Consider the following 26,731-nt stretch of genomic DNA (forward strand, 5'->3'; position numbering starts at 1 on the left):
CGTTGGGGGCTTACTGCAGAGACCATCTGTGGCCTAATGAGCGCTGCTCCTTGGCCTCCGAGTGCAGGGGCCTTAAATGCATCTGTAAGAGCAGGTTTACTGAGCAGCAAGACATTAGCTAAAGCTGATTTCTTTACTGGAAAACTGGGCTTGAGGAGCTTTGGAGGGTGTGTGTGTGTGTGTGTGTGTTGCTGGGGGTTTGGATCCAACAAGCTGCTGCACATTTTCTGTTGCAGCTGATATAGCAGTTGTGCAGGCACGCAATAATACAGTGACGGCACACACACACATACTGAGAGTTTGCAGGCCATTAGCACGGCTCGCTCTTCAGATTGTCAAACTCCGGCCTTTCAGTAACCTTTGTGTGTGTGCGTTCAAGACACGTTTACACAATATATTGGTCCATGCGCAGACAACTTGTTGATGAAACTCAGGAAAAAGAGGAAAAAGCCGAAACAGAATTTCACACGAGCTTGAATTTCAAGATTCTTATAATTTATTGCAGTTTGCACACAATTTTAAAAATGTCAACAACAGCACACCAAAAAATTACAAAACTAAACACAATTAGAATTTACTCCCCTTGAGAAAAAACAAACAAAAAAACAAAAGAAATCAACCCAACTATGATTGTCAAAGCTAAACATGACTAAATCTGAAAAAGAAACATAAAAGAAAAGCAAAGATTTTTTCTTTTTAATCTCAAGGGAGAGCAAATACATCTCAATCCAAATCTGCTTGTTTTTTCCCCCCAGACAGTGATTGTCCTTTTTCAAAACAAACTCGTCGTTTCACGCCCTCCCCCCCCCCCCCATCTGTCGTTCCATAACCTGTCTATGACATTTCAACATTTTTATACCTTACTTTAAAAAACTCCCCCCCCCCCCCCCCTTTGTTTTCAAGTAAGCACAGCAAAAGAAGGAGATGTCTCATCCGGGTGGTTACTTCATAGCATCATGAGCCGTTGACATCACTACCACAAACTCCACCCTCCACTCACACATCGAAAAATAAAATTTAAATAAAATTTTAAAATTAGCCCGGACTACAGCAGTTTAAGGCGGTCAAGTAGAACCAGAGGAACAGAACGGAACGGAAGAAAAAAAACAAAAAAACATAACAGCAGTAATGATGAAAACAACAGCAGGATGGAGTGAGCCCATATGCAGAGACGCTGCCAGTGAAGAAATAATTTTTCATGGGAAAAAAATTACAAAAACGAGACAATGCGGCTAAAACTGCCGCAATGTCACCCACACTGTTGCACTGGCAAAGCCTGTAGGTGCCACCAGATGACGGGGCGGCACATACAGCCACGGCACACACACCAGCGGGGGCATGTACACACACACACACAACACACGTCTGAGTGAGGGGAAATGCGGAGCCTTCGCTTTTCAGCATCTCTGCGTTGAATGGTTTTGGATTGTATCAACGCTTGACCATTACTTTGAAAAAAAAAAAATTTGAAAAGAGGTTTAAAAGAAAAAGTTAAAATTAAACCGATGTAGCCCCAACCCAAACACAACATCCACGTACAAAACAAAAATTCAGATCACATGAGCAAAATATGATAAGACATCATTTTCCAACAAATTCAAAAAATTCCTTGAATTTATACATTATCTATTTCTCAATGCTCTACAGTATCAAATACTCCCGTAGCGTCAGAAATGTTTTTTTTTTTTTTTTAATAAAGGCATCTTTTCAGCAAAAAAATCTGATTTCATGTCTTTTAGCCTAAAAAGGTGCATTCAGGCATGCCAATGCTCTCCCGTCTCTCTCAAAGTCAGGATAATGTTTGAAGTGGAAAAAACACACACACGCTCACATACAAACATCTGATCACATTTACGCTGCTGCTTCGTCTAATGCGAGAGGCGCTGAGCTGAGTGAGTTACTGTACAGAATCAGCTCGGCACAGCTCGACGCCACGCAACAGCGCGACGAAGATATCTGACCCTTCAACTTTCAGCAGAACATCTCAGGTTCATCCTCTCTGCTTCCTGTCTCTCTCTCTCTCACTCTCTCTCTCCGCTTCCTTCACACTGCAGCCACGTCAGAGCCACAAACCTGCACTCAGACCTGAAGTAAGTGCCCAGTGAGAAGATAAAACCGAGAAATGGCAACGACGGCGTCTAGAGCTGGAGAGGACGGGGAGACGGAAAACAAACATGCAGCCATGGAGAAATGTAACGCCTGAGGAGGAGGAGCAGGAGGAGGAGGAGGAGGAAGTGCTGGGTGGACGCAGATCGTCAGTAGGTTAAATTGACTGGTGATAACCAAGTCACATGCTCGTAAACACTCTCTCTCACACACACACACACACACACACATACACACACACAGCAGAGAGATCAGTGCATATAGACACAGGCTTCAAATGCTTCATCGTATCGCTTCAACATCCGAGGGTAACACATTCGGTAACATTCTTCTAGGAGCCCAGCGACAGACCTACAACGAGTAGAAAAACCCAACTCTTCACTGTCAACGAGTGTAACGTTCAAACATTTCCCCCCTGATGCAAAAACCACAACTTAAAAGGTTTAAGACAAAATCAAATTTTCATGCATTTTTTTTCCAGAATAATATTCAGATTTTTCAACAGACCGCACCCTGGAGTAGTATTCACAAAGAAAAGGAAAAGAAAAGCCCGTTGTCAAATATTTGATCAATTACAATGTGTACAGTAATACAGCAAATTCACATTTTATTTTAAAGTATACAGGTTTGGACGTCATGCAACAACAGCAGGTCCCATTACAAAAAAGTAACAAAATAATAATAATAATCATTAATTTAAAAAAATGGTAAAGGATTTAAGTTTTAAAATTATAGCAGAACAATATACAACAACCTTAAATTAAATTACTTTTTCAACAAGAGATGTTTTAAAGACTGCCAGCTAGATTTAAGAAACAAAATCTATTAATAACAATAATAATATTAATAATAATAATAATTTTAAAGGTCTTTCTCATTTTTAGAAAATACTTCAAATTGATTAAAAGTGAAAAAAGGAGGCTGTGCATTGCATGAGTGCCATCAGTCTGTCAGTCAGTCAGCTTCCCCCTGAACACACGACACCAAAGAGCTTAACGAGAGAAGCGGGGAGCGCTTCGCCAACGACACCTCCATGCCAGTAGAAAATAAAATTAATACACACAAAACTCACTCATACACACTCACGCACATCAGGTGAAATTTTTGCCAGAGTAGTGCAGGACTGCGCACACACACAGACACACACATTTCTTCAAACTGTGTGTGTGTGGTGGTATCGACTTGTTGTGATCACAGTACCCGTTTAGTGTATTGTAATGCTTTTTCACTTCAGTGTGTTCGACCTGAACTCCTGCAGTGGTGTTTGCTGTCTGTGGGACTGGGACCGATACGCTGGCCAGCGTCGGAGTGTTGTTTCTGAGATGAAACACAAACAGAGTGAAAACTCTTCAAAAAAAATAAAATAAAGGCAAGACATTCTCACTGGGACCCATGTCCTTAGACGCAATGAAAACCACCAAACAGAACTTACGCCAAATAAAAATAAGAGTTCAGAATAAAATAGAATAAAAAAAAAAAAAATCAGTAGTAACATTTTCATGTGCTATTAAAGTGCAATTGAATGAGATTTTGCGACACAAGAACATGACTCACTTAAACCCCGAACATCAAACTTCTCTTCACCTCCCCATGGCTCTCTGCCTTTCTCACTCTGCTCTTTCTTTCCCTTTATCAAACCCAGCAGTCTGTTCTACTTCCACAGTTCCTGGGAGCTGTCCTCAATCGCCCAATCCCTGACATTGGGCAGCGCCAGCGGTTCACTCTTTACTGACAACGAGTTGACCAGTTCACAATGGAACTTGCGGATGTGTCGGTAGAGGTCCCCGGACTGCGTGAAGCGCCGCTCGCACCACTTGCAAGCATGCGGCTTCTCACGCGTGTGCACCACTGCGTGGCGGCTGAGGTTGTGTGAGTACTGGAAGCTCTTGCCGCAGGTGGTGCAGGTGTAGGGTTTCTCACCAGAGTGTGTCCGCTCGTGGCGCTTCAGCGTGTACATGCAGGAGAAGGTCTTGCTGCAGATGGTGCAGGTGGGCACGTTGACGTCTCCGGCGGGCTTGGCGCGGATGCCCTCCTGCTCCCTGAAGTGGGAGCTGAGGTGAAGCTGGAGGATGTGTGGGGAGGGGAAAACCTTGTTACACAGCGGGCACATGAAGATCTGGGTGTGTTGAGCTGACAGCATGTTGGAGACGTAGGGCAGCAGGGAACTATCCATGCTGGCCACCTCGGCCTGGGCGCGCTCGTTTTCACCTCCGAGTATGTCCTCCTCATCTGCTGTGGCTGAAGGCTTCTCATCTCGCTCCAACTCAGAGGCCAGAGAGGCCTCTCGCAGAGCGGACAGGTGCGCTTCCAGGCCAAGCCGCCGCTGGACTGACAGAGGCCCTCCGACCCCGTGGTGGGTTAGGCCCCCGTTGGCGCTGGGAACTGTTGCCTTGGTGATGCCACTGTGCTCCATTTCATAGTCCCCACCTCCTAGTTCCTCTTCCTCATCTGAAGCCACGCCTCTCTCTACCTTCACCCTCACAGCCAATGGGCTTTGGAGGCTGTCTGGTGTGGCTGCACCGCTGAAGTAGGATTGGTGGTGGTTACTGTGGTTGCTACTGGGGACAGGCTTCACTGACAGGTCCAGGACACAGTCAGCCACATCATTTGAGACCCTCCTGCCCCTGTGCCCTCCACGAGAGCTCACAGAGCGGTGTGACCTCTGGGAGAGGGATCCAGTGGAGCTGGTGGGGCTTCCGGCCGGGGAGAGCAGCTTTCCTCTCTCCCGAAGAACTTCCCCAGCCTGTGTCACAGCCTCAGCGTGATTTGGGCTGGTTGTAGCCAAGGCTGGTGTTGCTGGTCTGTCCGCAGACGGCAGCCGCAGCCACAGCGGTCCACTCTCTGCCTTTCCATCCTCCTCCTCATCACTGTGCAGCAGGTCGGCAGTCGCAGGCCGGCCGGTAGAACCATCTGATAGACTGTCTGCCTTATCAGAGCAGCTGGACCCACCGTCATCCTCTCTGCGCGTGCTGTCCGCCTCCGCCGTGGCCTTCTGCTTCAAACGTTTCTTACACACCTTCACAATGTCATACATGTGTAAGTAGCTGGCCGCTGCCAGCACATCCTCCACGGGAAGGTCCTGGAACTGCAGCTTGCCCTCATACATGAACTCCAGGAGCAGGGAAAAGGCCGGGGCTGTGACAATGTCGCTGTTGAGATGCACCACATCTCTCTTGTCCAGCTGGTCCTTGTAGAAGAGGTGAAAGTACATGCTGCAGGAGGCCAACACAGCACGGTGCGCACGGAACTGGACATCGCCCACCAGCACCGTGGAGTCACACAGGAAGCCCTGGTGCCGCTGCTCACTCAGACACTGGAGTAAATGTCTGCTGTGGTCTGGGAACTCCATCCTGCCGTCCTCATAACCTGCAGCCACACAGAAACACAGAAGCAGAGTCAGATCTCAGTACATGTCATAAAAGGTCTCTGTCGCCATAATGTCAGACTTAAGAATTAAACCTGATCTGAATTAGCAGAAATGAACAGAAATGTAGACAAAAATCTAGATATGTAAAAGAGGATTTAAACTAATGAGAGACATTATAAACAGATTGAAGTAAATTAAAAGGTAAAATAAATAAATGAAAAGAGATGCTGAAAACAAGCATCAGAAGAAGACACGCAAGCGAAAGAAACTCTTCAGGAGAGCGCAAGGTGGTCAAAACTGAAACTGCTAATTTCTTAAGGTATATCAAAATAAAACAAAAACATAAATGCAAACATGCAGCAAAGATACAATATATATTTACATCCACAGAAATATTTCTGCTCAAATTAAAAGACACCACGGAGGTTACTGCAAAGTCATACATCTAATCCATCCTACAAACACACTAAAGCTTTTTATATTAATCATTTTCTTATTTAAAAACATAAATAAATCAAAACAGGTAATTAAGTGTAATTAAAGAATAATCTGTAATTCAGCTTTTACCCAGAGAAAGACTTAATCTCAGGTAAAGCACCAGCGACAGATTCTTCTACTCTGTCTCTCCGTTCTCTCTCTGAATCTCTCTAACTCCTCTGCCTGCACTCCTGGATTGTCGCTGCTCCTACGCTGGTTATTTTTATTAACCCACTTTGGCCTGGCCTGGCACAGCCCTTTTAGGTAACCGGCTTTCAGCTGCACACACTGTCCTCACGTACACAACACACACACCACCAGCCTACCTACCAACCACCTCCACAGGCTAAGTCGAGCAGGAAAACTGCCCAATTGAAATAGCACTGTCGAAAAAGAAAACAGCTTGTCCCTTGTTTAACCTGCGAGCGCCGGCTTTAAGTGTACGATTAGACGGAGGAGGGAGAAAGGGATAGAAAACTTTATGCTCTTCAGGTGTAGTTAAAAAAAAAAGTTGATTAAAAGAAATAAAAAAACGAATTCTGCAAAATTTCCGAAGTCGTTAACGAGAATGAAATCTGTAAAATCCCACCTGTTAACCAAGTGGATTTGTCCTGCCTGAGAAAATACATCGGTCCCGCTCTGCACTGTGTTAACCAAAGCAGTTAAATCACCTCATTTGAATGAAGCTTCACCAAGAATGTCAGTGTGTGTGAGACTGTGTGTGTGTGTGTGTGTGGGGTGTGTACGTGTGTGTGCTCGCCCTACAGCTCATTCAAACTGCTTTTAATGAGGGGGCTTATGGGGACAAGGGTGTACCACCTCCCACCTCTCCACACCCCCACCCCCTGTCCAGTCAAACTCCTCTTCCACCTCCTCCTTCCACGCACTCACCATCCGTCACTCACACACTGCGTTCCCATCTAAATCTTAGAAGAAAAAACCCAACACATCCGCTCCATAGTAGAAACTGCCCTCTTCCTCAACCCCCACCACCCCACCCACCACCCAGAAGAGAAGATTTACAATACAATCACTGTAAGTGCCCTGCTCGTCACAGCATCAATCCTAATCCTTAAAGATGTCTAAAAATAAAGACGGCTGTGGCGGCAAACGGGGAGGGAGCCGTCGGCAGAGGCTCAGGAGGGCAACCGCCTGTCAACCCGGCCAACCCGGCCCCCGGACCGGCCGGCTCAGGCAGGGGTCTGAGAAAGAGAGAGACACGGAGGGGCAGTGAGGGAGAGGGTGAGGGAGAGGCTGGGACGGCCGGGGAGGGAGGCTTACCCACATCTGATCCAGCTGACGGGGGCCATATGGCAGCTGCTAGCCAGATAAAGAGATTAAGACTAGGAGGGAGTGCGATTACAGCTGTCTAGCCAATTCAGGCAGCTCAAATCTGCAACTTCTAAATTAGTCTCCTCTACTCCAGCCGACAGGAGGAGAGAAAAGTGGGTAAAGCAGACCGCACATGCTTTCAAGTAATTTTACAGCGAGTGAGAAAAAAAACAGGTTGGATGATTAGGATCAAATGACTGCTGTGCTCACTAGATTTCTTTGCTTAAAACCTCACATTTTTTGTAGTTTCATTTATTAAAAAAAAAAGCAATTTAAGTGTATTTAATTAAATTTAAATGCAAAATGAGTGAATATTTTTTGATTGTTTATCAAAAAAGCAGCACTTTAAATAAAGATTTTGTTTATAAAGAGAGAACTAAACTCTGACAGATGTAACTCTGCTTTCAAATAATGTGTCCTCACTGAAAATGTCTGATAAATATAAATAGCAAACAGAAGACAAAACAACAGCTGAGTTGTAAATGCAGCTCTCTAGACTCCAAACTAAAAAAACACAGCGGACTGGTAGACCCGGACAGCAATTACCCCTCAGACAGGCAGCACCAACACGAGTTCACTACTGAAGCACTCACCAGCAGTTTCACGCAGCGCTCACACAGCTCTGACACACTGGAGAACCCCACAACAAAACAAAATAACTACTCCACTACCCCGGACTCTTCTCTAAGCACTCTGTCTAATACACACTCATGCACACACACACACACACACACACAAAACGATACCTGCAGCAGTATGCATCAACTTGATTAACTCCACTGTAGCAGAATAGCTGGGCTCTCTTGCTGGCTGGCTGGGAATGGCTGTGTCTGTCTCTCTCTCTTTCTTCCTTGCTCTTTCTCTTCCTCACTCGCTCTCTCTGAATCAATGAGTGGGTAGAAGAGAAGAAGAAGAGGGAGGCTGGCAAAAAAAAAAAAAACCACGCTGTTCAAACTGCGAGGGACAGATGCAAAGTGGAGGAGATGTTGGAGGGGGAACGAGATACCACCTCCCTCCTCCTCCTCCTAACTGATCGGCAGCCACAAACACACACACACACACACATGCACAGAGCACTAACTCTCCCAGGCTGCCGCTGAGACTCACAATAAAGGACTGGGGAGGGGTGGAGGCGGTGGAGGGATGGAGGAGGAGGAGGAGGGGGAGGAGGAGGTGGGGTGGATGGCAGCCTGTCAGCTGCTCTGACATCATCCTCAGATGGAGATGCTACCTCCAGCTGTGCTCTTTCTACAGCCATATGCTGCCTCCTCTACACTCCTGCCACCAGACTCCTCTTTCATTCTACCAACACCACGCAACTTTGTCTCTTTCTCCCCCCATTCTCTCTCTCTCTCTCTCTCCCTCTCTCTGTGGAGAAAAAGAAAAACACATGGAACTACTAAATGCACTGGGATGCTTTTTTTGTTGAGAAGGGGGACACAAGAGAGTTCAGCTGTGGCGGAGAGGGAAAATGTGTAAAATATAAACGCAGGTTGTGGATTTAAAAAACTTTGCGCAGTCTCTGTTGTGAGATGTTTGAAACCGTCCCCTTGTCTTTCTCTCTAACTCCAGTATGACCATAAACAAAGGCCAACACAGCACATTTGCAATGGACAGACATACGCAGCTGATATTGTTTTCCACTTCTTCACGGTTCACCGCCGCTGCCTCTTCTTGTAAACCATTCATTCATTCGTTCTTTTACTCACTCATTCATCCATCCATCCACCCACCCCCCCCTCTTCTCTTTGCTCGGATCCTTCGACAAGTGACAGGGACAAAAATGAATTGCAGAAACAATGGGAGCGAGTCATAAAGAGGGAAACTAATGAGAGCACATCCTAAACAAAACAGCCAAACACGCCTTTAATAAGCCGCAGAGAAACGTATTACAGAAGCAGTAATAATGATCTGTCCTTTAGAGTTAAAGTGCGTTTCAGAATCTTTTAATTATTGCTGCAAAACTACATTTAACTCATTTAAATAAGGTTTAACTCATCTAAACAACGCAAGGTATTACTTTATTCTCGCCTTGGAAATAAGTAGTTGCAACCTGTGATCGTTTTAATAAGAATATTAAGTTTAAGTTAATTACAAACATTTCTTGATCATTAAAGTAGGAATGTTGCTTTAATTGGATTTTAAAATGACAAGAAATGTGTCAGCGGTGCTTCGCTTCAACTTTCGCAATCTTTAACGAGGGTAAAAAAAAAAAAATTAGCTCTCAAAGTCGAACACGTTATTTTATCCTTTGACAACTTCACTCGCGGAGTTTCACTTTGCATCGGTGCTGCTGTGTGACACAGTTCAGACATCGTGACAGCGTCATTGCACCGACAACGTGATCGTGAAGTTAAAAAGCAGCTGGGGGGGGATAACCTGTTAACTCCTCGACCAGCAACAATGGGTGTTTGTGTGTGATCGAGAGCTTTTGGGACCCGAGGAGGAAATGAGCGTAAAAGTCAAAGTAGCGTTGCTGCTGCTGCGACGAACCCACAAACACAAGAGGACGTGTAATAATCCAATTGTGATCAGGAGACACAACCAACACACACGCACACACACACACACGGTGACCCACGCAGCTAGCTATAGCGCGACCATTGCTAACAAAAGTAACGCGAACAGGCGACAATATCGAGCTATTTACAGTTGTTGCGAAGGCCCCGGTGCTATGACAACAGCTGCTAAAACACCGCAGCTAACACGGGAACTATTCGTGCGTGGAGCCACACGGTCATGCTAAGGAAGGTTTAGCTACTTTTTCCCCTCCGTAAACCCACCCTCCCTCCCGGAGCCTGCTTCAATCGGACTCCGGTGTTGGAGGCAGCACTTACAGACAACACGGTCCGACGTCTTCCCCGGGCTCCTTCCGTCCGGGTCCCCCCTCCGCTTCCCCTCTGCGTGTCCACCGGAGACAAAACTAGATTGACTTTGGACTAATTTCCATAACAGGGCTGAGGAGGCGAGGCGAGGAAAGCGGGCGGGCGAGCTGAGAGGGGACGGGGGAGTCTTAGCACTCTGCGGCGGCCAGATGTTTCCGAGCTGTTGCTGCTGCTCAACTCGGGCTGGGAGAGGAGTTGACTGGCACCGCGCGGAAGCCAATGGTGCTGCCGGCGAGGAGGAGGAAAGTGACGGCGAACTGGAAGCGGCCCTCCTCACAGAGAGGGGGAGAGGGGAGGGGGAGTCTTCCTCTCTCCGTCGGCGAAGGTTGACAACAACAGCAGCGGTGGCGGAGCTCACACACACACACACTCAGTGAGGAGGCAGCAGCAGCAGCAGCAGGAGGAGGAGGAGGAGGAGAAGAAGAAGAAGGAGCTGGGCCAAACCAACTGGTTCCGCGAGGTGGACTGGCGCAGCGAGAGCGCGCCGCGGTGCCGCCTGGGTACTGTAGTCCAGCCGGAGCAGGCGAGAGGGGGAGCGGGGCGGGGCTTGTGTGAGCAGGTGCACCACCTTGACAGGAAGAAGAGAACACGTTGTTTCACAGGCCGACGGAAAAGAACCCGGATTTAAAGGGATAGTTCACCTGGAACTTGAGATTCACCCATTAGCGAGCCACCACTGTGCCGATGGAGGAGAGGGGGAAGAGTTGAGAGTCCACGAAACACCTTTGGAGTTTCAGGGGTAAACAGCATTGCAGACAAATCCAAAACAGAATAAAACACATGAAATGCCTCCGAACGACTCTTGTGGTGTCGTCAAAAGTGTCCGTAAGCCCGGACATTCAAATTGGATTTGAAATCAATTTATTTGAATAAATTCCTTAATCCGTACCTGAACAAAAACTGTAGCGTATTGTGCTCAGAAATTTCTGCTTTTAGTTTTTGGTAATTCAGCAAACAAACAAAAACAGCAAATAGTGAAAACATAACTTCCTTGGTGGAGGTAATACCATTTAATCCAGCAGGTGACTAAGTGTTGCAATTAACATTATAAACCTCTTCATTAATGTTACACTGTCTTTTCCCCATGACGCAAATCGTGTGTAAAAATATTGTCTATATAAATCTGTTGACTTATTATTATGTGTGAAACAGTAATTTCTTATTAATTGTTTATGTATAGCTACATAATTACTGAATAGAAACACAACAGTTATAACAAAAATATTAATTATTCGCGTACAATAATGCAATGAACCCTTTTTTTAACCAACGGAATAAGGAGATTAAAAAACGATTCTACCTTCAATATTTCACATTTACAGTATTGTTCTCTCTCACTCTAAAATCTGCACGTGTATAAACAGTGAGTCAAACTCCATATGTAAGCATATAAAATAGTTAAGCCTGCGCTATCACAAGTCAAACAAGTTAAGTGCTGTATAGAAGCTCTTTTCCAGAAGATAAGTGTTTAAACAGTCCATTGGAGAGGTCTCACTAATGAATGAATGAATGAATAATTAAAGAGTTAATTAGAATAACTCTCAGTTGAGCACAAACCTCCACCAAGGTTTCAACAGTCTCCTTAAATTCAATCAATCCGCCCCAAATTGCTCACACTCATAAATATCATTCCCCTAAACATGCCGGATGTTTTTCATCTACACCATGAACTATTCTCTGATAAAACCAACGACAAAAAGCCCTGTGCTACAAACCTAAAGAAACTTTTCTTTCTCGGCTCATGTTCCATCAAGTTTTGTGGTAAATTGATTCAGTAGGTTAATAAACAAACCGACAGCCAGAGGTAAAAATGTAACCTCCTTGTTGGAGGTATAAAAAAAAAAAAAAAGAAGAAGCAAAGTGTCCTGCTGGGGGGGATATCCACAACCTGGCAACCCAGAAGTTAGTGTCTAACTCTCAGGTCATATTATCAATAACTTGCAGTGCTATGATACAGAAACAATGAGTCAAATAATCAATTAGTCTATTAGGTTTAATATCTATTAATAATTTAATTTGTTTATCAAACTAAAATCTCAAACATTGATTGGTTCAATTATTGATGAGAAAACGTAAACGTCAGAAAACCCTGCAGACAAACTGAGGATATCCTCTTTCTGCCTCGCTACATGTCTCTATGGTGTCACTCTGAGCACTGAGTACTTTATATGCATGGCTGCCTTCAGTTTGTGATGCGCTGTCAGTTTTTCAGTCTCAGCTCTACAAGTGGAGAAGACAAATCCTCTGTGACGACGTCTGTGGATGCAGCGAAAGTGCAGTCGAAGGAAACGTGCCTGTTTTGTCAAAGTGGAGGAAGACATGTTGATTTACTGCAGTTTAAGATGATTTGCCAGCATATTCAAATCTGTAAAGTTCCCACAGTGAGTTGAGTGAAACAGGTTCCTGTGCCCACTGAAAGTCTGACTAGCACTTTTTTTTAGTAGGAGCTGAAGTAAGTCATTCCTCCTAAATTCAACAAGGTGCACCGAATTGGGAAACTACAATCTCGCAATGTTAAAGAAAGACAAAAAAATAAAATCCCCCGATCCACCCTCTGATCCGGATCCGCACCAAAATTGAATGGGCACCACATCCTTCCACCAAGTCTGGTTGAAAACAAGCAAACAAACGCCCAGGGATGACAACATTAACTCAGGGTTGCTAAATGTATTCACAGCGTACTGCTCCGTTGCTTCACTGCCGGCTGAATCTAAAAAAATGATAATCTGATCATGCTGTTGTCTTCACAGTTTATCTACAGCTTGATGCGAGATCGTATTTTTCTCATACATCTGCCTATGGTTACTTTTAATACATATTTGAAGAAGAAAGTCATCTGCAGCGTGCAGAGCAGCAGAGCTGGAGACGTTTAAGTTGTACATTTCCTACGTGATTTCCAAGAGAAGAGAATCTAGGACACAGAGCAACATCAGCAGCTCTGTTTCTCTTTGTCCAGAAAAAAAATAGGCAGCATGTTTCAGGAAAGACACGTTCAAGAGCTCAAACCACTGCACACTATAATTGAAGGGGTCCCAGAAACACATGAACATCAACAAATTATTCGTAGGGGGGAGGTGGTCAGAAAATACATAAATCATTTATTCAAATTAAACTACCTTCACTCCGAAAATAATTTCTAAGAATTTAAAATGATTCCTTTCAGATGTGGGTCACTGGGACAAAAACCTTTATCAAACGTCTGTCATGGGAGCCTTGACATGAAAAAAAAAAAAAAAAGTTGGGCCGCTCTGGTTGCCTGAGTGAGTCTGTGGGCCTATTTGCATCCCCTAAACCTGTCCCAGTAAACTAATTGGCGTTACTAATAGGTGGCTGGATGAACTGTAGCCCTGTATGGTAATGAATTCACACGATCCGGTGTCATAGCTGAAGGACTTGTTAAAATGCAAATGAATGATGACCCTGTTATGTGTCTATCAATTTAGGCATCCGCGTTATTAGCGCATTACAATGAGCCCCTTGTTCATGCACGAAAATACAATTAGGCCCACAGGCAGGGCCGGTTCCACAGAACAGAAAATTGGATTTAAGGACAGGCTTTCAAAACTACTAGCTAATTTCAGCAATAAATATAAAGTGGCCACAACCACTTTGAGGGTAATTGCAGATCTCCCTGAATATTTAACTCTTTTCGAGAGAGATTTTCTTTCGTTGTGCACGTCGATGTGATGTGAGGAGGACCGTGTGGCTCCAATGTGCAGGATAATGTAAAGAGAAAGATGCCTCTCTGATGTGCAGTATGTATTATTGAATGTGTCTGTGAATACCACAAGAGACTACTATGCAATTTTTCCAAACAACTTCCGCGGCTCCTGCGTTGCCCCTCTCTGATCCACATATTGTTCTGCCACTGACAGAAACCAGAATATAGCCTGCTGTGTGTGTGTGTGTGTGTTTGTGTGTGTGTGTGAGCGTGTGTTTGAGCCAAAAAAGCAGAGCCAGATGTTTGAAATTACATGTCCCACTATTTCATCCTCCTTAAAGCAGGAAAAACCAGAGACAAAGCAGAAGGCGGCCAGATAAAAAAGAGACAAAAACACACACACAAAAAACCAGAGAGATCAATATGCAAAGCAGAGCTTGTGCTCATGCGACCGCAGCAGAAGACAACAAGTTTCTGTTTAGTTTTAGTTCTGAGAGGAAATTAAATGCACTCATCCCCAAACACTCTTATGTAGGAACCGGTCAAACGCAGATAAAATGATGAGCTGTGTGTTTTTCTTTGAATATGGAAACACAGGATTTGTGTTGTTCTGGTGCAAACAGAGCTTTGACTTCAGCTGATTTTCTACTTCACACCTCTGGAGGTCGCTGTAGATCCCATCTTTCATACTCTAAATTCTGTTTTTATTCAATGAAAATATGAAGGCGTGATATTTTGATTATAAATATGTTGCATCTAAATAGAGAAAAATATCCGTATTACATAAAATTACAGGATTACAAGTAAGAAATGTAGAGGGAGACAATTAGTGAAAGATGATTAAAAATTACAGAAAGAATAAAACAAATCTGTTATTTTAATTTATTTACACTTACCTGACTGACTTTAGAATAAGTGTTGCCTTTAGGGCCATAATTAAATTATTTTCTGTTTAATCACTGTAACTGTGCTGCCTCTTTCCACACAAAAGTGTAAAATACTGCTTTTTTCTCCCGCCCGCCCTGAAGCAAAGAAAAAGCATTTTGTGAGTCTGGCAGGAGAAGCGATTCTGTGAGAAAACCTCTGGCCATCCTTGAGACATTACAACTGTACATGCTTCACAGGTTTTGCCTTCTCTTCTCTGGCATTAATTACATTTGCCTCGTCAACGGGTTTATATATTATAGGTGTTTAACACAGACAGCTGTGAGAGAGCAACTCTTCAGCACCTCTGAAAAGGGATTTCTGATGATAATTCTCTTTTTCCAGCATGTATGTTATCTCAGAGTGATTCACCAGGGATTTATAAATGTGTTGAGAATACATTTAATAACATTTTTAAAAACGGTGTTCTCGTTTCATGTAAAACATCTTTGCTTCTTTGATTTGTTTGCCATGTGCACAGATATATTGTTCCATCTTTTGCCATCTCATCAGGAATCTGACTCTGAAGTCCCTGTTAAATGAGGCATCAACACGTTTAAGATTTATTTAACCTCATTATGATTCACTCTAAATGAGTAAGAGAGAAATTTTCCTGTGAAAAGTGAAAATGTTAATATGCAGCTATGCCCTGTTTGGTCAATTGTTTAGCTGGGCTTCAAAGCAGCGGGGGACCAAGATAACGAAATAAAGCCGTGAAAATAACAGCTCACGGGGGCAACAGAGAGCAAAGCATCCTAGATCATTATCTCACTTCTTTTGAGGATTTCAAAAATGATCCTAGTTGATTTAAGAACAGAACAAAAAGTCGGTTGATTGTACAATTAGTGGGCTTAAAAAAGGGAGATTCTCCAGTCTAGGTGTGGGCAAATCACCTGTTCTTTTCTTTCTGCTTGTAGACCCGTGGTGGTTTGAGCTGGGTTCACATACTGGCCCTCTATTCATTCATCCAAGAGCCTTGAAAACCTGCAGCGCTCCTCCACAGAGTGTCCCACAGCTTCCCTCATCATTGCCTGTAATGGAGGCATGCAAGAGGGGAGACACTCTGGGAGACACTGGCTGGCTGACAGAGGAAGAGGAAGAGAAGATGAGGAGGGAGGGGGCAGACAGATGTTTGAATCTCAGCCCCGGGGCTGATGAGATTAATCCATCCTCCAAGGCACAGACAGAAACAGAGAGCGGGATAGAGAGATGGAAGCGATGACTATTAGTTGGCTCTTTCCTCTCTGCATCCCAGACATCCTGATGCTTATTTATTCTATTTTTATTTTGCCAAGGCTAGCAGCAAACCTATTATAGATCTGTGAGAAATGTGAGAAAAGAAATTATCAGCTTGGAAGAGATTCAATCTGTTGCAGGTGAAATAACAAGATTCGCACATACATGTTGTGTGCATGTGTCCCCTGACACACATTTATAGTGTGTGTGCAGTAAGAATTAGGAGATGTTTATTATGTTGTCATCAGTATTTGTTTGTTTGTCTGATTGTTGGCAGGATTAAACACAAAACTACTGACCAGATTACCATGAAACTTGGCATCTTCACTTTGTTTAACATTGCTAGATAGGGCGTTCTGCAATTTGTTGCAGACCCAAATGAATAAATAAGGGTTAGGGTTACTGTCTAAGTCCCGCTCTAGTCTTCTGATAAGACAATGCGATAATCAAACCTTGAACATTTTGGTTTCATCCAAGGAATTAGAGATATACATTAACATGATTTCCCATCGGTGAGTCTCTATACTAGAGAGTGCTTTTATGGCCCCATGAGATCTGTCATGCTTCATTTTTCTCTTTAAAAACTGGGCTTACTTCACACAACTTTGTGGCATCAAAAGGATTCTAAGAGATGAAAATGATGGCCGTTAAAATATATTGGAAAACAATATACACTGTAAAGCATTCCAATAAACTTAACTGACCGAGAGATTACCAGACAGTCCCACCACAACACAAACTTTATGTCCGTCAGAACCTCCATGATAGATAGAAGCAACTTCTTTTTTTTTTTTTTAGCTGACGTCAGTGTGAAGTCTGTCCATATACTTTAATGATCTGATCATCTGGCCCAGTGCGGCTGCTGTTGTAGGCGGACTGGAATGCAGCCATTTGACTGAGTGTAAAATATTCATGAACTATCAATGGTAGCCCATCTGACTGGCTGGGGAACAGCTGCTGGGTCTCTGTGCCTCTAGAGGTGCAGCATCTGTCCATTTGAGGAAAGTGAATATATGTTTGTGTGAGTGCATGCTCGGTTTTATGTGTGTGTTTCTCTGTCTCCTTGTGAGTGTGTGTGTGTGTGTGTGTGTGTGTGTGTGTGTGTGTGTGTCCATGTCTCAGGGGGACCAGACATCAGGAGAAACAACTGTGTATTTAACTTGCTTTACTCCAGATGGCTGAGGATCATTTTAGAGTCGATCAAAAAGTGAGTCTCAGTTTTATCGAGATCTGTGCTTGTCAATCAAAAATCGGTCTCTCACACACACACACACACACACAGCAGAACGAACTGTGTGTGTGTGTGTGAGATGTGTTAAAGAGAATGTGTCTTTTGTACATCTGAAGTCTCTGCTATTCTATATGTATCTGTTTCTGTTCATCTCGGCGTCAGCACATCACAGCTCAGCAGTGCGTGTGCATGTGTGTGTGTGTGTGTGGGCTGTTCACACTCGTGCGCGTGAAGCTCACAGAGAGCTGTGCAGCTTTGGCTGTGGCTGTTTGATGGACATCTGGAAGCTAAATTGGTTAATGGCGCCTCCAAGCCAACAGCCAGCCGGCCGTCCCCTTGCTGGGCTGAGATTCTATGTAACTGTGTCTGTGTGCGCTTGCATGTGAGTGTGTGTGTGTGTGTGTGTGTGTGTGTGTGTGTGTGTGTGTGTGTGTGTGTGAGGGGACTACATCTGGCCAGCCATCCTGCCACAGTCAAACACCCTGTATTTCTGTATTATCTTTAGAGTATACTCCAAACAAAATCAGATTGTTGTGTTCACACAGCCAAACGTGCTGCGTTTGAAACTGTAAAAAAAGCATCACATTTGGCTCCGAGCACAAACACCACAAGGCACTACTGCAAACAGCTGAGTTATACTCGTTTTAATGCAGCTTGATATTAAATTGTACCACTTCTTGTTTTGAGCAACTTTAAGTAATGTTTACTTTATGGTGGCTCACGAACCCACATCAGACAAGGAACATTTTTCATTTAACTCATCAGTTTGCATATGAACAAATAACAGAAATAAACAATAGTAAGTATAAGTGGCTCTGTGAGGCGGTACTGAGCTAAATGCTACATCAGCCTGCTGATATGCTCACAATGACATTATCACACTAGCAGGTATGTTTACATGTTCCCCATCCTCTTTCAGCATGTGAGCAGCTAACACGTAGTGATGAGCACTAAATACAAAGTAAATGTAATTACAATATAGTAATGATGTCAAGACATAGATGAAATACTGAGGAGTACAAACAAATTAAAGACCAATTTGGTAAATTAACTGCATTTACAGTATATAATGCTTTACTAGTTCTAATGACAATGCAAAGTGCTTTACACTACCGGTCACATTCACCCACACATTCACTCTTCTTAACGCTTCTCTATCCCACATTAATTCACACAGATGGCATCAGGCACAATTTTGGAGTCCGTATTTTGCCCAAAGACACTAGGACACGTGGGCTGGAGGTACCAGGGATCCACCCACCAACATTCGATTGGTGGACGACCCGTTATACCTCCTGACACACAGCCTCCCAATCCTGATTATAAAAATACACATTACAAAAAGATTTGAGGAGGATAAAGCGACTCAAAATGTAATAACCAAATACTCTATCCGGACCCCTCTGTTGTCCTCATGAACAACCTGCAACAGTCGAGCAGAAACGAAAAGCAGATGGAGACTGCAGCAGCTCAAGAGAGGAGCCAGTCCGGAAAGACATGAGGAGGGCGAGGCCAAGGGAGAAAATAAAATGTAGAACAGATGTTAGAGCGATACTGTGAGGTAAACTAGAAAGCAGCAACAATGGGGTGAAAGGTGCTTATAGTTCATTACAGTAATTTTATCCTTGAGTGTGTCGTTTCAGCTTGTTGTGAAACAATTGTGATATTAACAGGTTTTAATCACTGTAAAGAGCGTCCTGTGGGTTTTATGGTATTTTACCTCTGCATGGATATTGTAACCATTTCACAGTAAACATAAACATCTGAGGAAGATAACGTAATTGCTCTGTAGGTATCTGAGTGGCACAAAAGGAGCCATGGCAACCAGTGCAACAAGACTAGCGGCGCTTTGTGAGAGCTGAAGCTACTTATAGTCCCTGCGTGAGGAGTTCCTGGATGTAAATGAAGACAAGCTGTCTGTTTTGTGACAAGCTCATCACAGTGTCCGCGGTCAAGACAGGAAGCAAAATTAATTACAAGTGTTTTTGAAATGCTAGAACATGGTTATGATTTGTTATCCTGATAGTAACCTTACTAAAATCACATCCCTAAAAGACAGTTATGGAAAGTGCCCTTTTCACCTCCGACCACATTTATTTTAATTCCAATCCATCCTCAATTTAAAACGTCCTCTAATTCTGATTCCAGTTCTGCAAGACCTCATTCTGCCCCTCCCTCTTCATATTACAGCCACCACAATTCATTCACGTGAATCCAGCACCCTGCAGAGCGGCATCAAGGCTACGCTTCCCCGATCTGCCATCTTTTGGTGTCAATCAGGTAACGATGGTGTTTGAAAACCGCAACATAGTTTGTCCCTGTTGTGAAATTAAAAGCATCAGAATGGCTATGTAGACTCTGCACACTCACTGTACAGAGGCTACTATACATACACTATATATAAATAATTATATTAATAGTCTTAACATCTTCATGTGTGCATGTGTACTTGGATACATTAAAGTAATTCAAAGATATATAAGGGAGGTGCAGTGTCAAATGTAGTAAAATCTTCATTGCAGATAAACCAGGTAGGGATGAACACATAGTTTTTCAACTGTACGCTGCACCAGAGACTGTTAATAAAAATCTAATAAAAATATTGTAGAACTGTTTGAGGACAATAATGAAAAGGAACAACTCTGAGGTAGCTCTGCAACATTACCACAGGCCAAGCTAACAGCCCATTTCAAACACGCACACTCCAAACAGGGACAGCACTAGTTTGAATAAACAATTCTGAAAGGGGTGCCTTTTTTTACACCTGAGCACCTGGCCCCCCAGTTTACGGCCCTGGTTCGAGGGTGTTACTAGATATTACTGACATGGACAGAGGTTTAAATAAATACAGCCACAGCAGACACAGAACAGTCCAGCCCAACAGAACATAAACAGCAGTGTGATCTCCTCAAATCTTTATTGTCAGATCTCATAGATCAAGTCGAAGTGAAAAGCACGACTGTAGTCTCTGTTCTGTCTGCCTGCCTGTCTCTCTCTCTTCAGTCCAGATGTCAGAAGAGCTAGCCAACAGCTGCGGCAGGAAATGAGCCCCCAGGCAGTGAAAAGGCTAACACACACACACACACACACACACACACACACACACACATGAACACACACACATGCACACACACACACAAGGATGAGCTCAGAAGAAAGCAAGTGGATAATGAAAACTGTGCAGCGGAAGACGCAAAAAAGTTTCCTCCGCCTTGAGACCATAAGACTCTTGTGTCTGTTTGTTTGTCCCATGTTGTTGTGGATGTACATATACACATACATACCCGTTTGTTTTGCATGTAACAGTATTCATGTGTCTTTTTTCTCCTGGATTCATCAGTCTTGTTTTAAGTGTGTATTTGTGTGTATGGGCGATGGCGTGCCAGCCTGCCTGCCACAGCACCAGCCCCCGAGCCAGCGGGAACATTTGCCTTGTGGCTCCAATTCCCAGGAATGCCTAACCTGCGCCAGCTGTTGAGAACATGTTACCTGTGCCAACAATGCGCCTTCTCTGCCCACCACATCAGCCACCGCTCTGTCTCCATCTGGGTGTGAGATTGAATGTGTGTGTGTGTGTGCGTGTATTTGTTTGTCTGCAGCTTACTGTAGCTGCCTCTTCCCACATCTGTATTTGTGCTCACATCTGTGTGCATGATTGCACAGCCTCTCTTGTGTGTAGTGCGCATGGTGCCAGTGTGCATATGAATGTGAATGTTCTTAACGTTGTGCGCCCTGTGTGTGTGGGTGTGGATGTGTGTGCGTGCGTGTCTTTGTGTGTGTGCCAGCTATGGTGTGTATGTGTGTCTCCATCTGTGTGTGCTGGGCCTCCCATTCCTGCATCTGGAGCAGCATTGAAGAGGCTTTCCAACAAGGCCAATGGCAGCCAGCCTGCCAAACAGCCCAGATGTTAGTTCTGTAAGCCTCAGGCTAAATGGAGAGAGCCACACTCACGTTATTTGGGACTAGTAAATTGCTACCATTTTTTTTTTAAGCAAAGGAGAGATGGAGAGACACCGAGGATAAAAGAGGAGAGAAAGAGAGAGGTCTGGAAAGAGTGACAGATGAGAGATAGAGATGACGTGATGTGACTGTTACTCTTCATAGAGCTCACAGAGGAATCAGAACAACTGTAATAAATCAGACTAAATGCCACTTTGATAAATGTCTGTGTCAGAAAAAGTTTCAAGCCTCTGCATTTTAATCTTTATACTGCAGAGACACAAACTCAAACCAGTGGCGCTTAGGAAGGTAAAATGAAACTAAAACACTTTGAATTGCTTTTGTCAAATGTGTAACATTAATCTATAATTCAGGTTCATTGTAATCTAGGTTTTCTTAGATTTAGCCATCATGACCTCCGCTCAGGTGCCATTCCAGGTTCTGCTGGTTTTAAGGAAATGTACCAAGGTAAATGCTAAACTCTGGGATCAGAATCAGACTGGACAAGAACCATTAAGCATCACATACTCATTTTTATCTGCACCAAGGAGGTTATGTTTTCACCCCTGTCTGTTTGCTTGTAAACAAGATTACACTAAACCACTTATGGGTCAGGGAACAAAGTGTTAAATTTTGGTGCTGATCCTGGATTTCTTTTCCACTTCCTTAAAAATCCCAAGATTAGGTTTTTTTAAACATTGTCACCATTTTCCCAGAAAAATAATTCATGGATATTGATGAAAAGAAATCATGGGGACTGTTTGTTGGGCCTTGGTGGAGGTATGTGCTCTAATGAGTGTCATTCTATAGTTTGCCAAACCAAAACAGTGAAGTCAGTGGAATGAGCTGCACAATAGTAAAATGGGGGTGGAGCTGAGGGGTTTAGTGATAATTCTCCTTGGGTTTGTCACTACAAGCAACTTTAATTGATTTTCAATGTAAAGAAATTGATGATGCGGCTGTAACGTTAATCCCTTATCTATGGACAGATACACATAATTATATTATCTACCAACAGCACTGAGATTAGTGTACAGGAAGCTCATGTGTTCAGCAACACAGCACAATGTTATGATTCGATTACTGTGAGGTCACCCTCTGTTCTGTCCATGAGCTCTGAAGCCACAAACAACTGGCAGCCAATGTCCCTCCAAAATATTATTTTGGTAAACAGGAGAGCAGTTTGATAAAAACACAACATGTCCATTCACCATCAAACAGTCGGACACAATTAGCTTGATCATCTGGACGGGTGTAGCTGTGATGTTAGGGCAGATTTGGCTGTGTGTGTGTGTGTGTGTGTGTGTGTGTGTGTGTGTGTGTGTGTGTGTGTGTGTGTACTGTAGAAACCACAGAGGTGGCATCTGCCATAGCGCTTTAGCTCTGTTTGTGAGATCCATGTGCGTGGACTTCCACAGGGCTTAGAGAACATCCACTCCCCCCCATATGGTGAGCTGTCACTGGGACGACATAGGGCAGCCCTCCCCTGTGTGGGACCTCCAGCCAGCCATCAGACGGGCTGAGTAAACAACAACTGGACATGGGGTGATGATGTTGTATTTGTAAGGTTTTTTCTGGGGGGGGTATTATCGCCTAAACCTGTGATGAAAGACCACAGATGACATCAGTGTAATCTATTTCTCCTGTGAATTACCTGGGTCATATGTCAGTATTTATGCTTTGGAGTTATCCCAGAATCAGTTCATCTCTATAAAAAAACATCTTTGTCAACAGACACTATCAAAACAGAGATGACTTTCAAATCATTTCACAAGGTTTAAATGTTTATGACTGATACGCATCAGATGTTACAGATATATCAGTGAGCTGGATTATAATGTTCTTATCATAACAATGACATAAGGCACATGAGGTCTTTTACTTTTGAATTTAAACACGTCAGTAAGTAGCAGAGAAAAAGCTGTAACTTCTTCACTTTAGTCTGCAATGACAACTTTATATCAAACACAGCACACGACACATTCAGGAAATGCAAATTGCTGAGAGAAAACATGACACCTTCTCCCAGACTTCTCCCATGACAGATATCTTCCTCACATCTGTTTCTCTCTTCCTGCACACAGATGTTACACAGCAGTTTGTTCTAAGGAGGAAAAGACGATTCCTCCTGTGCCTCCCCAAGGTGCGAGTAGCCTGGGGAAAATCACATTTACACATAAAGTGTTAATGTGTCTCTGAGCCTGTGTGTGTGTGTGTGTGTATGTAGACAAAAGGGAGACAAAGAGAAAAAGAAATGAGTCTCACAAAGGAAGTAAGGGAGGCGCAGACCAGGAATAGGAAGCGGCAGGACGTGAAGCTTGGGGCCCTCAGGGGCCATCAGAAGCTTTGGAAGTGGGTGAATGTGTTTGTGTATTGGGGTGGGGGGTGTAACTCTATCCTCTGGCTGTACTCAAACTGTGTGTGTTCTGATGTTGATCTTATCCAGTTGTTGGAAGCCAAACACAGTCTGTGCATCCAGATGTTGACAGATGTGTTGTATACAATCTGTGTAACTTCCTCTAAAGGGCACGCACAGACACACACACACACATACACACACACACACACACACACACACACACTCTAAGTGTGTGTGATATTTAACAAATTCCACAATATTTCCTAAAACCAACCCTGTGGTGAGCTGCTGAGTCTCGAGGGACTGATGTCCATGTTCCAGATGTTTTATACAGAACTGTAACACACACACATTTTCTTCATCCAGGTGTGTAAACGTCACATGCTGTAATCTCACAGAAAGATGGGAGACAGAGAGAAAGACAAACAGCTGGAGCCCTCTGTAGAATTGTAACTTATGCAGCTCTCCCTAGTGGCCTGGAGTGGTTTCTGCAGCTGTGCAGATGCAGGTGGGTGCAGGAGACTGATTGTGATGGTTTGGACTGGTGGGACATTTAGGTTTCATCTGTCAGGATGTGCTCGAGTTTCAGCTGTTGTTTTTAATTCAATCTCATCCTGTCTTGTCCCATCTCATCTTATCTGGCCCTGTCCTGTCCTTGTCTATCTTATTCTCTCATATTGTGTCCTAATCCTAATCTATTCTGTCCTGTCATCTTATTCTGGTCCATTTCTTTCAGTCCTGACAAGTCGTATCTTACCCTACCCTATCCCCAATGGTCCTATCCTATCCTATCTTATACTACCATATTTGTCCTTTCTCATCCCTTCCTAACCTGCCATCGCATCCTTCATATCCGATCAGATTCTAGCCTATCACAGCCTTTCCTCTGCTGTCCCATTTTTACTCTGACCTTTCCCAAAATGTCCCGTCTCATCTTTTCTGTCCTCTAACCCTGTCCTGTCAAGTCCAATAGCAGCCCTATACTCAACTAATGTACTGGAGAATTGTTTCTCTGTTCCCACTTCAGCACAAAGGTGATCACATGCTTTCAAACAGACCATGAAATGAACAGAGTGAGTTCATACTGTAAATACATTTTCTGTAATGAATCGATCATTCTATCTGCAAATATGCCGTTAGTTCAAGTCAATATACAGTATTTAAAAAGTTACAGCAAACCTGGTTTCAACTCTGAGGTTTTTCTCAATAGCATTAAATATTGACACAATATATATATATTATTAAATGTCTTCAGTCATCTAAAGTTGGGCAAAAACATCTCAAGTTATTAATAAAACTCAAAAGATCTGGTGGAGTTTGACCAAATTTTATTGATGTGGTTTATTTATATTGTTTATTTGTAAGGTTGGGCTATTCTAGAAAACAACCACAGAACTATCATCTGATTTTGAGTGCAGATTTGTAAAATAGTACCTGGTGCATGATAGCATGCCGCCATCTTCCCACTGTGCCCTGCATATTAGACAGCAGTTAAACAAAGCCTCATATATCAATGTTTTACTTAAAGAAAATTGCTAATCAGTAAAAACATCTTTTGTATATATGCAACTTATGAGCGCATCTTCTCTCTGCTCCATTTTGTCAAGTATACGTGTTCAGCTATATGTCAAGGTTGCACAGTGGTAGTGTCCTCTGGAAACAAAACAGATCAAAGTTCCCCCCCCTCTCTGTTCCATCTTCCCACTGCTTCACTGACTCGAGCACTGAGCAGAATCTGCACTGATGGCACCCAGTGGAACTTCAGCATGCAGCTGGAAGAGCAGCATGAGTGTGAGTGTGTGCGAGACAGAGAATTCACATGCATGTTCATGTCACACAGTCCGGACATGTTTGTGTCACTGAAGGCCGGATGGAGGTTCTGGCTGCTCCCACGGCCTCACGCAGGTAACATCTGTCTACAAACACTAAGACCCACAAACCTGATACTCACTCAAAACACTTCTGGTAGCTGACAGTGACAACACAGTGGATAATACCACACAACATAAGAAAGAGGACAAAACATCTCAAATGAATCCTCTCAGCTTCCTCCATTTGTCCTATCAACAAACTTAACCCCTCCCTGAAATCTGCAGTCTCACAGACTTATGACGAGAGCTTATGACGTTAGGATGCGTAAATTAAGACACTTTGCTTTGTGGCTCATCCCTCTCTTTATCACCACGGAGCAAAATGACTCCTACATTACTGCTGCTAAGCAGCGGTCAATCACATAATTGCTTTTACCCTCTGTTGTAAATAATCCTGCTGTCAAATATATTAGAAATTCAACTTGCTCTCCAGCTTAGACACTGCATTGAAACATCATGTGAGCTTCAGAAAATAATTTGTTATACTCAATTCCAAACTGAGTTAACCAAACATGAACATGTAATCAGAATTGTGCAGTCATTAAAAGGCCATATTTGCATTTACTACCTGATTTTATTTGTATGCATATATTTCTGATTGCATTTTCTTTATGTATTGGAGTCTGGAGAAATTAAATGCAGTAGAATGATAATATGAAACAGATAAGGAAAAGTACGACACTATGTGAACTGAAATGTAATTCAGTAACAGCAGAGGTTCATAAAAATAAATGTGTGTTTTGTGTGTGTGTCATGGAGAATTGGGGAACAGAGTGTTTTTTGGGGCAATGCAACCTGTCTGCACGTGAGCAGAAGGTATCCACATACACGCAGGTGCACACACGCTGCATATGTGAATATGCGGACATATGCACAGATACGAGCACATAAACAGGCTAACAGGCAAACACATGTAGGCACATATGCACAGACAAACACCCACAAAAACACAAACATAAAGTCTAAAACTAATGGCATCGAGGTCTGACTTAAAAAAACACTAACCTTGTTTTCTCTTTTGTGCACAGTACGTAAGATGAACACACTCAATTTGCTGAAGTGTTAAGATATATTTTTAAACCAAGCCATCGTCATCACATACTGGGGAAGGACAAAACAAAGAATATAATAGCCCCACATCCGAGGTGCATTCAAACAATCTTTATCTATACATCAGCCTGGATTCTGCAGCAACAACATACAAATAGTTTACAGGCTGGAAGTTTGATATATATAATTTTTATCTGGTCATCTGGTACTCCACAGCACACATTTCACACCTGAGTGCAAAATAGGTGACCCAGAACAGAACAGAGCAGCGTAGAGCCATGCTGGACCATACT

General features: G+C 43.4%; 1 protein-coding gene across 11 annotated transcripts in view; it reads right to left on the minus strand.

Moving 5' to 3' along the window:
• Positions 1–473: 473 nt before the first annotated feature.
• The window catches only part of zbtb18 (zinc finger and BTB domain containing 18), a 29,581-nt gene continuing 3,323 nt past the window's right edge, over positions 474–26,731 (minus strand). For 4 of the 11 annotated variants that reach the window (XM_020090952.2, XM_020090963.2, XM_069538426.1 and 1 more), the window contains exon 5: positions 474–5,472. In XM_020090952.2, coding sequence (XP_019946511.2) covers positions 3,758–5,472 — 1,715 coding nt within the window. In that variant the 3' untranslated portion in view covers positions 474–3,757. Of the gene's footprint in view, positions 5,473–6,040; positions 6,064–6,539; positions 6,829–8,028; positions 9,005–10,119; positions 10,951–26,731 lie in introns of those variants that run through there. The other 7 variants (XR_011246015.1, XM_069538427.1, XR_011246014.1 and 4 more) reach the window with 7 other exon arrangements.

Source organism: Paralichthys olivaceus, chromosome 14, assembly GCF_024713975.1.
Source record: "Paralichthys olivaceus isolate ysfri-2021 chromosome 14, ASM2471397v2, whole genome shotgun sequence".
Lineage (NCBI taxonomy): Eukaryota > Metazoa > Chordata > Actinopteri > Pleuronectiformes > Paralichthyidae > Paralichthys > Paralichthys olivaceus.